General features: G+C 36.5%; 1 protein-coding gene across 1 annotated transcript; it reads left to right on the top strand.

Moving 5' to 3' along the window:
* The first annotated feature begins 107 nt into the window (after positions 1-107).
* zgc:109965 (Nicalin-1-like) lies at positions 108-13031 on the top strand. The gene is given in 17 exon segments (XM_048165482.1): positions 108-149; positions 151-222; positions 2626-2800; positions 3986-4176; positions 4364-4508; positions 5303-5400; positions 5512-5589; positions 7663-7766; positions 7862-7950; positions 8415-8554; positions 8655-8833; positions 9205-9292; positions 9405-9443; positions 9987-10159; positions 10423-10476; positions 12623-12701; positions 12850-13031. Coding segments are annotated over 17 exon segments (1803 nt in total). The 3' UTR covers positions 12907-13031.
* Positions 13032-13589: the final 558 nt, after the last annotated feature.

The raw sequence follows: 13589 nt of genomic DNA, 5'->3' as shown, positions 1-13589 counted from the left end.
AGTGATATACAGTAGTAACAACTGGAAAGAGGGGTGTGGAAGTGTTGTAGGTTGTCTGGGATTGGAGGGGAGGACTGATTAGCCTGGCTTTATCTCGTCTATGCCAGATGGTACTCTAGGCTTACCTGCGGGCCTCTTTAAGCCTTGTCCCCGGCCATGCTTTGGACACATCCTGCTCAAACCACAAGACAGATCGTTTTTCAACTCTGCGGAAGATTTAACGTAGACTTTGGGTGAGTTACTTTCTCAATAGGGCCTTGTTAGGTGGCTTGGGCCTTTTATATTCTGCTAATATGTAATTCCATCTGCTTTACTTTTTTTTGCACTTAGTATCTCAATATACTTAGTGTATTGATGTGAAGTGCAAAGGTGGCTGTTGATACTCATTACATTGTGTACATATTCTGCATTATTACAGAAGTGATACCATGCATATGTGCAGTATTGCAATTTTTAGATGGCTGATTATATTTTAAAGGCCCAGGTACCCTTATTCAGACTCATAGCCAACCCATGGACTGCTAATATAAAAGAATGTTTGTCGGCTAATATATACAGTGTCTTCCACAAATATTGGCACCCTTAGTAAATATGAGCAAAGGCGGCTGTGAAAATAAATCTGCATTGTTTATCTTTTTGATCTTTCATTCAAAAAATTCACAAAATTCTAACCTTTCATTGAAGGAAAAGAATTGAAAATGGGTGGAAAAGCTCATTATGAAATAAATGTTTTTCTCTAGTTCATGTTGGCCACAATTATTGGCACCCAATTATTGCAATGTCCTTTTCCCAAGATAACAGTTCTGAGTCTTCTTCTATAATGCCTGATGAGTTTGGAGAACACCTGAGGAGAGATCAGAGACCATTCCTCCATATAGAATCTCTCCAGATCCTTCAGATTCCAGCTCCATGTTGGTGCTTCTTCTCTTCAGTTCACTCCACTCATTTTCTTTAGGTTTCAGGTCAGGGAACTGGGACGGCCATGGCAGAAGCTTCATTTCGTGCTCGGTGACACATTTTTGTGTTGGTTTTGTTGTTTGTTTTGGATCATTGTCCTGATGGACGATCCAACCACTGCCCATTATTGGATTTCTAGCAGAAATGGTCAGGTTTTGATTTTTTTTATCTGTTAGTATTTGATAGAATCCATGATGCCATGTATCTGAATGTCCAGGACCTCCAGCAGAAAAATAGGCTCACAGCATTAAAGATCCAGCAGCATATTTAACTGTGGGCATGGGGTACTTTTTATCCATGTGTGCACCAAACCCATCTGGTGGGTTTGCTGCCAAAAAGCTATTTTTTTTTTCATCTTGCCACAGAAGCCGGTCCCATTTGAAGTTCCAGTCTTGTCTGACAACTGAATATGCTGGAGTTTGTTTTTTGATGTGCAAAGAAGGATTTTTCTTGAAACCCTCCCGAACAACTTGTGGGGATGTAGGTGCTGTTTGATAATTTTTTTTAGGCTTTCTGAGACTCAAGACTCAACTAATTTCTGCAATTCTCCAGCTGTGATCCTTGAAGAGTCTTTTCTTTGGTCACTCAAACTCTCCTCCTCACCGCACATTAGGACGATTTAGACACACGTCCTCTTCCAGGCAGATTTGTAACATCTTTAGTTGATTGAAACTTCTTAATTATTTCCCTGATGGTGGAAATGGGGATTTTCAATGCGTTAGCTTTTTTCTTATACCCATTTTCTATTTTGTGAAGCTCAACGATCTTTTGCTGCACATCAGAAATATATTATTTGTTTTTTCTCATTGTGATGAATGATTAAGGAGATTTGGCCTTTGTGTTTACACATATTTGTACTCCTGTGGAACAGGAAGTCATGGCTCCACAATTTCATGCTCCTAGTCACCCTGGTGTGCTAAAAAATGTAAATGTAAATGGGAATATACTTCAGAGATATTTTACTGAGAAGAATTTCTAGGGATGCCAATAATTGTGACAAACATGTATTGGAGAAAAACATTTATTTCATAATGAGCTTTTCTCCCCATTTTCAATTCTTTTCCTTCAAAGAAAGGTTAGAATTTTGTGAATTGTTTGAATGAAAGATCAAAAAGATAAACAATGGAGATTTTTTTTTCACAGCCACCTTTGCTCACATTTACTAAGGGTGCCAATATTTGTGGAGGGCACTGTATATTTAAAGTATTTAAAAATACAGTTACAGTTACAGTTAAGTCTGTTTTATATATGTTAAAGTTTACTCAAGTAGTTAGAAATGTCTACTGTATACTTTTAAAAATAAAGGTTCTTTATTGGCATCTATGGACAACCTTTAACATCCGTTGGAAACTTTCCACTGCACAAAAGGTTCTTTATAGTGGAAAAAGGTTCTTTGGATTATTAAAAGGTTCTTTTATAAATTGTTCACTGAAAGTTTCTTTGGGGAACAAAAATGGTTCTTCTATGGCATTGGAATGGTAACCCCTGTTTGGAACCTTTATTTGTAAGAGTGTATATGTAGTATTTCTGTATGTGTCTACGGACCTCCTGTAATGTCTTTGTGGGCCCCCAAGAATCAATGGATTCTAAGGATTCACACACTTGAAAAAAATGAAGGTTTATTATTGTTTTTAATATTCCATCTTGCATTTTTCATAGAAGTGTTAGTTCTTTTGGCGAACTCAAATGTGGGGTGTCAGCATGACTCTTATAACCTCTAAAGTGGTGGCCCTTCTGCTGCTGTCAGTGCATCTCCTGCATGCTTCTGCCCTGCCGGCAGCATCCTCCTATGAGTTCAATGTCTACAGGATGCAGCAATACAACTTACATCAGGATAAACATGGTAACACACAATCTTTTAAAAGTTAACCCAAAAATGAAAATATTGTTATTTACTCACACTCAAACTCAAGCCATTGCAAACCGGTCTAATTTTCTTTCTTCTGCTAAACACAAAAGAAGTTGCCCATTGAATTTCAATGGGAGGGGAAAAAAAACTTTTCAAAATATAATATCTTCATTAATGTTCCACAGAAGAAAGAAAAGGTTTGTAATGACACAAGTTATGAGAATTATGATTTTTCGGTAAATTATTCCTTTAAGACTACAGTGTCTACAAGTCTACAATGCATTGTGGGAAACAGGCAGTATGCTACTTCAAAAACAAGTTCCCCTATTATGCTTTTTAAAGGTTCCTAATTATGTTTTGGAGTAGGTTTACATGCATCCAAGGTAAAAAAAATAAAATAAAAAAATAAACATTTTAATTTTCTCATATCTAGTATTATTTCTCATAATACTTCATCACCTCTTTTCTCAATGATCCAGTTTCTCTAAACCTCTCCTTTCCAAGAGTCTACACTGCTCTGACTGGTCAGATTTGCTCAGTCTGTTGTGATTGGTCTACCGCTATACCTATTACCATATCTGAATTTCAGCACTTGATACACAGTGATATGAACAGTAACAATAGTGTTGGTTTAACTTTATCAGTTTGAACCCTTTGGAAGTGGATTTGCTTTTGCAGCATAGAAAACAGCGTCTTCTCGACATGTCAACAACACAAACCAAACTCTTCAAGGCCTCAGCTACAACTACAGTGTTTTAGGGCGGGTCAAAGTAGGTGTTATTTGCGAGCAGCCAATGAAGGCCAAAGGCTGGCATTATGCAAATTTGTTACAAGCTTAAATGGGTTCGAACAGGAAGTAAGCCTGGAATTACTGACGACTCGTTTCAGGCAGTTCAAAATCGGTTCTTTCTTTTGGGAGACAATAACTTTATTTGTCTCCTTTTACATTCACAAACAGCTATATAGCACACTACATGAAAGGTAGCATCCAAAAAAGCATAATAGGGGCACTTTAAAAAAATGTCGAACCACAGAATTTGACTTCTGCATTCCATACTGATGTAGTAAAACTTGAAACACACCACTGGAAAATCTCCTGATTTAATTAAGAATGCACACATTTCATTATATCTGTGCAAGGGTGATCATGACATTTAGACTCTGACCTTTGACCTTCAGGTTGCCGTGGAGCTATTGTGGTGGCAGAGGCGCGATCGGCTGCGGAGACGGCTCTGACTCGCCGCTGTGTGATCATGAAGCTGCCTGATTTCACCACAGAGCGCTACCTAGAGGCCAAAAAGCAGAATGCAGCAGCTGTTTTGATACTGCTACCTCAAAATATCTCTTCTGTACCAGAGGATATAGTGCAGGTCATTCAGAAACATCTATCACAGTTTTGCACAATTACACTTGATATATTGCTGCTGATTCATTGTTTCTTCCAGTAACTGTAGGTTATTTGTGATTAGTGAAGGAAGTAGATTACATTAGATATTTCTTAATTCCCCAACCTGATTAGCTAAAGGTCAGAAAATTAATTTCCCCAACTGTCTTTAGGGCTTCATGGTGGCTGAATCTCAAGTCCTGCAGAATGAGACCATCATGCCTGTGTATGTGGTCCCAGAGGATGACCAGCTGCTCTGTATGTATGAAGAAGTCAGTCAGGCTGCAGCAACAAGGTCTGGTTCTGTACTAGTGAGAGGTGAGAGGGAACTGCTAAATGCTAGCAGACATAAAAATGACAAAATAACATTTCAGTTGTAAAAGCTGAAGACACTCAAATGTATTGTTATGCATTACAATATAATATATTTAGCAAAATATAAAAAAGATATTTTGCATTATAGATGCAATATTTGTGGTTTTGTTTGAAATATTGTAGTGATTTGCTTGGTTAAAGGTGCAGTGTGTATATTTTAGCGGTATCTAATACTACTACTTCGTGCATATTCAACGTAGTGACGATGCAAGCTGCCTCTAAAAACATGAACGATTTAGAAGAACAACAACATAGTGCCGAAACGCGCTCTGTAGAGCACTTTGTCCATTTAGGGTTGCTGTAGAAACATGCCAGCGTATAATGGCGACTTGACGTGTAGGGGGGACCCGCGGTGTATGTAGATAAAAATGGCTCATTCTAAAGTAATAAAAACATAATGTTTAATTATGTAAGGTGTTTATGTACCACTGAAAACATAGTTATGTATATTATATTGCATTTCTGTCAATAGATCCTCCCAAATTTTACACATTGCATCTTACCTGTTTCTTTTGTGTGAATCACATCGAGTTTATTATTATTATTTTTTACATTATTAGTTAGGTTAAAACTGTGTAATTCAAATGAATAGAATTTATATGCAATTCAAAAACCTTAAAAAAAATAGGGCTAAATATTTTTGTGTACTAATTGCTATAGCCTACTAAGTAAATATTCATGTAAGCAGATTTATGGTAAATTTTAAGCCATGTGAATCAACTTTCTCTTTTTCTAAGTTCTCCGTAGTATCATCACCGCCACGGCTTTCCAAATATTAGTAAGCAACAACTCCCCCATCAAGCCTATCACTGATACCACCATCATTACTTTAGAGGTGAGAGTGGCAGCTGGCCACACACAACAACTCTATCCTTTGCTGTACAACGTAATAGTGTTCAGCTATAATTAAACCTGTCAGTCAAGTTGATTTATTGGTTCATTCAAGGGAGTGCTTCCTGGAGCTGGAGAAGACCCACCCACCATTGTAATTACAGCCCATTATGACACGTTTGGTCTTGCTCCTGTAAGTCACCCTCATTAATGTCCCAACCCCCCCCCCCCACACACACACACCAAGATTGAAGGAACCTTTTTTTTAGTGTATATTATTATATGCTTATTTTTGGTCACATAATACATCACACACCCCTCAAACATGATTGAGAATGATTAATGCATGTTGTCAATTGGCATGGTTCACTTGCTGTGGGAACTGACCTTTTCAAACACCTTGGTCAGAAATTAACATATTCATATAACTGGCCTCTCAAAGCCCCACCAATAAAAATTGCATTGAATTAGTGCTGGGAATTGACAACTGGTTGTAATTCAGAACTTTCAAAGCTTTATTCATTGTATAAAAGCGATGCAATTGTTGTTGCCATTGTGGTACCAGAAGAAACAACTCGGATTCTTTTTAGGGAATCAAAACCATAAAGTGTTACCAGTGTAGTTTGATTCTCAAACAAATTACTCTTATGAGGTCGTACTTTGTAGTGAATCAAAATCATTCCTGTAGCTTAAAGAGTAGAGCATGGCACTAGCAAAGCCAAGGTGATGGGTTTGATTCCCAGGGAATGTATGAACTGATAAATTGCATACCTTCAACTGATTCTCAAACTTATGAGAGCTGGTTATTTTTAGTTAATCGAACTCACAAAACTTTTCATTTTTGGGTGAACTATCCCTTTAATGGAACCACTAAGGTACTAGAATCTTTAACAGGAACCAAAATTGTTAAAGGTGCCATAGAATTGAAAATTGAATTTACCTTGGCATAGGTGAATAACAAGAGTTCAGTACATGGAAATGACATACAGTGAGTCTCAAACACCATTGTTTCCTCCTTCTTATGTAAATCTCATTTGTTTAAAAGACCTCTGAAGAACAGGCGAATCTCAACATAACACCGACTGTGACGCAACAGTCGGGATCATTAATATGTACGCCCCCAATATTTGCATATGCCAGCTCATGTTCAAGGCATTAGACAAGGGCAGCCAGTATTAACATCTGGATCTGTGCACAGCTGAATCAACAGACTAGGTAAGCAAGCAAGAACAATAGCGAAAAATGGCAGATGGAGCAATAATAACTGACATGATCCATGATATCATGATATTTTTAGTGATATTTGTAAATTGTCTTTCTAAATGTTTCGTTAGCATGTTGCTAATGTACTGTTAAATGTGGTTAAAGTTACCATTGTTTCTTACTGTATTCACAGAGACAAGAGCCGTCGTTATTTTCATTTTGAAACACTTGCAGTCTGTATAATTCATAAACACAACTTCATTCTTTATAAATCTCTCCAACAGTGTGTAATGTTAGCTTTAGCCACGGAGCACTATCAAACTCATTCAGAATCAAATGTAAACATCCAAATAAATACCATACTTACGCGATTAGACATGCTGCATGACGAACACTTTGTAAAGATCCATTTTGAGGGTTATATTAGCTGTGTGAACTTTGTTTATGCTGTTTAAGGCAAGCGCGAGCTCCGGGGGGGCGGGGAGCGCGAGATTTAAAGGGGAAGCACGCTGAATCGGCGCATATTTAATGATGCCCCAAAATAGGCAGTTAAAAAAATGTATAAAAAAAAAATCTATGGGGTATTTTGAGCTGAAACTTCACAGACACATTCAGGGGACACCTTAGACTTATATTACATCTTGTGAAAAAGCATTCTATGGCACCTTTAAATTCCATATGATTCCCATGCCTAATTGAATTTATGTTTTGTTAAAGACCTATACTTTAGATTTTTTTTTGTACCTGTAATTATGCTGTGGTAATCTTGTAATTGCAAAGCATTTCATTACCACTGTGTTTTACGGGTTCAGATGGTAAAATGTTCCCACTGGTAATGAGTTTTACAGCCACCACCTGGCAGATCCATTGGTGTTTCATACAGTGAAAACAATGACCTTGGCTGTATGCTAAGCATATCATTGATACTTAATCTATCTCTTTTGCCCAAAAGAATAGGGATCATTTTGAAATTTTATGTATTGAATGGCAGAGAAATTATGAGTTTTTTTCAGTGTGTACTATGAAATTGTATGTGTTGATGATTTGTGTACGTGTGCTGTAGTGGCTGGCGTATGGTGCGGATTCTAATGGCAGTGGTGTCACCATTCTTCTCGAGCTGGTTCGACTCTTTCATCACCTCTACAGTGATCCACGAACCCAGGCTCCGTTAGTTCTTTCTGTATTTTACAACCTAAAAATATTTGTGTTAGGAATGTTGTTTTTGCATTTAAATTTTGCATTACATTTCCAAAATCTTTTAGATACCACCTCTTATTCTCCCTGACTGGTGGTGGTAAGTATAATTTCCTTGGCACCAAGCATTGGCTGGAGGAAAATATTGACCATGCCGGTAAGTAAATTATTGCCAATATGTATTCTTGACAAACATTTTACTCTCCAATCAAAACTCTTAAAAATAAAGGTTCTTTATTGGCATCTGTGGTTTCACAAAGAACCGTTAACATCCATGGAAACTTTCAATTGCACAAAAAAATCTTTATAATAAAAAATAGTTCTTTAGATTATATAAAATTTGTTTTATACTAAGAAAAAAATGGTTCTTTTAAGAACTGTTCACTGATTCATTGGATACAATGAATCAGTGAACAGTCATACAATAAAACATGATATATTTAAAAAGTTTTCATGTTTCCTTCATGACAAGGAATAAAATGATCTCTTATTCAGTTTGCCATAATAACTATTGCCTAATAATCTCTATAATATCTCAAGTATTGTCAATCAAAGCAAGAGACATTTAAACAGAAGAAATACAGAATCTTGACTGCATTCATTTTTTATGACTCTATGCAGAATCCAGCCTTTTGCAAGACAATGTGGCATTCGTTATATGTCTGGACTCTCTTGGCAGCGGAGATGAGCTTTTCCTACACGTTTCACGGCCACCTAAGCCTGGAACACCACAGTACAGCTTCATTCAGCAGTTAGAGCAGGTTAGGTTGAATTATGCATGGAGTGGAAGTCAGTCTATGAAAAAACTTTGGTGATTGGCAATTGACCCTCTTGTACATCTTTTCCTTTCTGTGTTTACAGATAATCTCTGCCAGGTTCCCCTGGGTGAGATTTGGAACTGTCCATAAGAAGATCAACCTGCTGGAGACCAACGTGGCTTGGGAGCACGAGCGCTATGGGATGAAACATATCCCAGGATTCACTCTGTCGCATATTGAGAACCCTAAATCAGAGCTGAGAGGATCTATCCTGGACACTATGTGAGAAAAAATCTACCAATTTTTTCCAAATTTAAAGTCCCATTCTGAAATATCTGCCAGATGTAGACACTGAATTAGTGATGAGTCTCTTTAAAAAACCACCCCATAAAGAAGTTTGTTGTGCAGTTTCTTGCACAACAAAGTTTCTGCCTTAAGTCACTTTTTTGCAATTAATTCAGTGACATCTGTCAAGTTATATGAATATTTTCCATTCAACATAATAATCTCTTTCAGGACCTAATTTTTCATCCTTAAAACCAGTATTGTTTTGGACTACATGAGATGCAGCTCTGTCATAGCAGACATTTGAGGCTACATTTTAAATCATAGATGCACCATTTCTCATCTCACAGTTTTTCTTGTATATTTAGGGCACAGGTGGACATCAGGAAACTCAAGCGGAACGCTGTTATTGTTGCTGAGTCCTTGGCAAGATTCATGTACAATCTTTCAGACAAGGTGAGGCAAACGTTTGGAGTGTTTCAAGACAACCTTGAAAGCACACACAGACCACTTTCATCTTTGTTTCCACTTTTTATTAATAATAAATACCATCTTTTCTGTGCTGTAGGGCTCCGCTAAGGATGTGCAAGTTTTCAAGGGCAGTTTGGTAATATTTTTTTTTTCTACTCTGTTTTTTATTTTATCAAGCTTAATCCACCTAAAACTTTGCAAAAAAAGAACAGTTTCATGGTACAGTTTTGATACACTACCATTTAAAAATTTGAGATTTTCTTATGCTCACATTTAATTGATCAGAATACAGAAAAAAACGGAATATTATTCCTATTTAAAATAACGGTTTTCTATTTTGATATATTTTATTCCTTTAAAGGCAAAGCTGAATTTTTAGTATCATTACTTTAGTCTTCAGTGTCACATGATCCTTCAGAAATCATTCTAATATTCTTCATATTTTTGTGGAAACTGTAATACATTTTTTAGGATTCTTTGATGGATAGAAAGTTCAAAAGATCAGCATTTATTTAAAAATGGAAATCTTTTGTAACATTATGTCTGTACTGTCACTTTTGATAAGTTGAATGCATCTTTACTGAATAAAAGTGTTAATTTTTTTCCAAACACACACACACACAAAATCGTACTGACACCAAACTTGAAGTTCATCAAGTAACCTTTATGTGCTATGTAGGATATTCAAGACAGTCATTTGTCTGCATTGATGACCATGATGACGTCTGTTCCCCGAGCCTTTCAGTTGCTGGATAAAGAACCAGAACACCAGCTCCTGATCAACAGCCTGCAGCAGGAGTTCAAACACTATCTAAAGCAGGTCCATAGACACACGTTCCACCAGGACAGAAGGTACACACAGACACAATATTTCACCTCATCAATGGCCTGAAGCAAGACTTCAAAAGACTTCTGTAGCAGGTTTACAGATGCATATTTTACTAGAGCTGCAAATACGCATACATTCAGAGCCAGTTTGCCTGTGGCAAAAATGTTCAAACAATGTTTACCAACACTTTCTGCAAAAAGCAAAGCAACAGCTCACACCCATCCAAACACATAGGCTACATAAACAGATACAGACATATTAAACTTGTTTTGTCTGACTTTTATAGGGACCCTGAAATCACGTTCTTTGATCAAATGAGACAACCAATGATGATGTACAGGTGAGTAAGTCTTGTGATTTGTTGGTTTTGAAGCTTTTAAAAGTGAAAATGAAACAGCATTAACAACCCTTGTGATGCATTTCCAAATGAAACAGGAGATTCAGCTAGAAAAAGATAAATGGATGAATTTTATCCACTGAGAATTTATGGTCTGTATAAGACAGATGGTTGCAGGGGAGAGGTTGAAAAATCAGAGGTGGAGCGGAAGATTATGAATACCAAAATTACACATGCAGTTTGCACCAATGATTAAGACTGTCGGTGCGTCCGAAATTGTGTACTGTCTATGTACTACATTTAAATTTGAACTTAGTTTGTGTATGTTCTATTTAGGCTAGTGTGAATATGGGTAGTATGAATGAAATTCGGATATACTACATCCGCCATGTTGTTACTGTCACGTGACCTACCAGCGTCAGTAGTGTCGCTTCACTTTTCGCCTTCTGTTTTTCTACTGTGTATTCGGACATATTCTTATGTCGTACTGCTTTTTGCATACTATATAGTTGGGAAGTATTCGATTTTATGCACAGCACATGAATGTATACACTGCAAAAAATGATTTTCTTACTTAGATTTTTTGTCTTGGTTCCAGTCCAAATATTATTGTCTTGTTTTCAGAAAAAATATGTCAAAATTTAGTGAGTTTTTCCTTAAAACAAGCAAAATAATCTGCCAGTGGAGTAAGCAAAATAATCTTGTTTTTGGTTTGAAATAAAATTATTTTGCTTGTTTTAAGGAAAAACTTTGACTTATTTTTTCTGAAAACTAGACAGTAATTTTTACTTGTCTAAAAATGCTTCTTGATTTAAGAATTTTTAGATATTTGGACTAGAAACAAGACAAAAACTCTAAGTAAGAAAAGCATTTTTTTGCAGTGTATTAAAGGTGCCCTAGAATCAAAAATTGAATTTACCTTGGCATAGTTGAATAACAAGAGTTCATGGAAATGACATACACTGAGTTTCAAACTCCATTGTTTCCTCCTTCTTATGTAAATCTCCTTTGTTTAAAAGACCTCCGGAAAACAGGCGAATCTCAACATAACACAGACTGTTACGCCCCTGAGCATTCAGGGGACACTTATTAAAGGGTTAGTTTAATAAAATTTTTGTCATTAATTACTCACCTTCATGTTGTTCCACACCCGTAAGACCTTCGTTCATCTTCAGGACACAAATTAAGATATTATTGATGAAATCCGATGGCTCAGTGAGGCCTCCATTGCCAGCAAGATAATTAACACTTTCAGATTCCCAGAAAGTTACTAAAGACGTATTTGAAACAGTTCATGTGACTACAGTAGTTCAACCTTAATGTTTTGAAGCGACGAGAATACTTTTTGTGCGCCAAAAAAACAAAATAACGACTTTATTCAACAATATCTAGTGATGGATGATTTCAAAACACTGCTTCATGAAGCTTCGAAGCTTTACAAATCTTTTGTATAGAATCAGTGGTTCGGAGCACGTATCAAACTGTCAGTCACGCCCCCCAGTGGTGAACCATTGAAATTTCGAAACACTTATGACGTAACGAAGTCTTGTTTACTGAAATCATGTGACTTTGGCAGTTTGAAACAAAAGATTCGTAATGCTTCGAAGCTTCATGAAGCAGTGTTTCGAAATCACCCATCACTAGATATTGTTGAATAAAGTCGTTATTTTGTTTTTTTTTGGTGCACAAGAAGTATTCTCGTCACTTCATAACATTAAGGTTAAACCACTGTAGTCACATGAACTGTTTTAAATATGTCGTTAGTAACTTTCTGGGCATCTGAAAGTGTTAATTATCTTGCTGGCAATGGAGGCCTCACTGAGCCATCAGATTTCCTCAAAAATATCTTAATTTGTGTTCTGAAGATGAATGAAGGTCTTACAGGTGTGGAACGACATGAGGGTGAGTAATTAATGACAGAATTTTCATTTTTGGGTGAACTAACCCTTTAAGAACTAAAACTAAAATTAATTCATGGTAATTTTTATTTTATTAGGTCATTTTCGAAAACATTCGAAAATGTATTTTAGTTTCAATTTGTTTTTTCCAGTAATAGTATAATTAGCGAAAATGTTTTCATTCAATTTTCTTTCTAGTTTTCATCAAAAATAACACTGATCCTTGATTTTTTTAAATTGATTTTTTGTAGGGTGAAGCCTGCTGCCTTTGACCTGTTTTTGGGTGGCTGTATAGCTGGATACCTTGGAATAGTCTATTATGCAGTCCAGGTGAGCCGTGGGTAATGTATACCAGACTAGAGAGCTGAGGTCAATATTATACCTTTATAGGCTGGAATTGAATATCTATCAGTAATCTCAATATGAAATCTCAGGGGTTTGCTTAATTTGTTTTTTCGATCATTGCTTTTTATTGCAGAACTTTGGGAACATCTACACAAAACTGAAAGCAACCATGAAAGCCAAGCACCAATAAACTGGGTTGGACACATCAAAGAACCAATGCAGAGAGAAGTCTACAGCATGGCCAATGTAATACCTGAGAGGACTGAAAACTTTTGGAATTCACTTCTTGAATTTAAAGTGTTTTATAATTCCCTTGCCATCTCTTCTGTTTCTGTTTGATTTCTTTCTTTAAATTAAAGATCATCCCTCTCTTTTAGTATCAGCTACTTTGCTCATTCTGGAATCCTTCTGGAACTGTACTGTAGGTTTACACTTTAATGATTGAAGGGAAAAGACTAAATTAGATGATTACCCCATGCAAATAAGATATGTCGGGAGTAGAACGGAACTCATGGATAAATTATGAGTCACTTAAAAAGGAACCTGATGCCAAGTAAGAGTGAGCGGATCTGTTGAATGTGGCACTGGGTCACCTATAGGCTATGTAGTGGAATTATGGTCACTGAACACCTATATGAAAGAGAAGCTTACGAACAGCAGTCGATAATGTTTCAAAGATAAATATAAGTGTGTTTTTTTAAATACCAACAAAAAGTAAGTTGGAGCTTAATGTTACACACATATAATTAGGTTATTTCTCCATTTGAGTGTTTATTTAAAAAGTAGACCTGGACAGAATGTATGGAACATTTTTCCCTGTTGAACTATCTGAGTAACCTGAAAGCTGTCCTGTCCATAATAGGTCACTGAAGA

The sequence above is a fragment of the Megalobrama amblycephala genome, linkage group LG18, assembly GCF_018812025.1.
Source record: "Megalobrama amblycephala isolate DHTTF-2021 linkage group LG18, ASM1881202v1, whole genome shotgun sequence".
Taxonomy (NCBI): domain Eukaryota; kingdom Metazoa; phylum Chordata; class Actinopteri; order Cypriniformes; family Xenocyprididae; genus Megalobrama; species Megalobrama amblycephala.
Note: the sequence above shows the minus strand (reverse complement) of the source record. Positions and strands in the feature narration are given on the sequence as shown.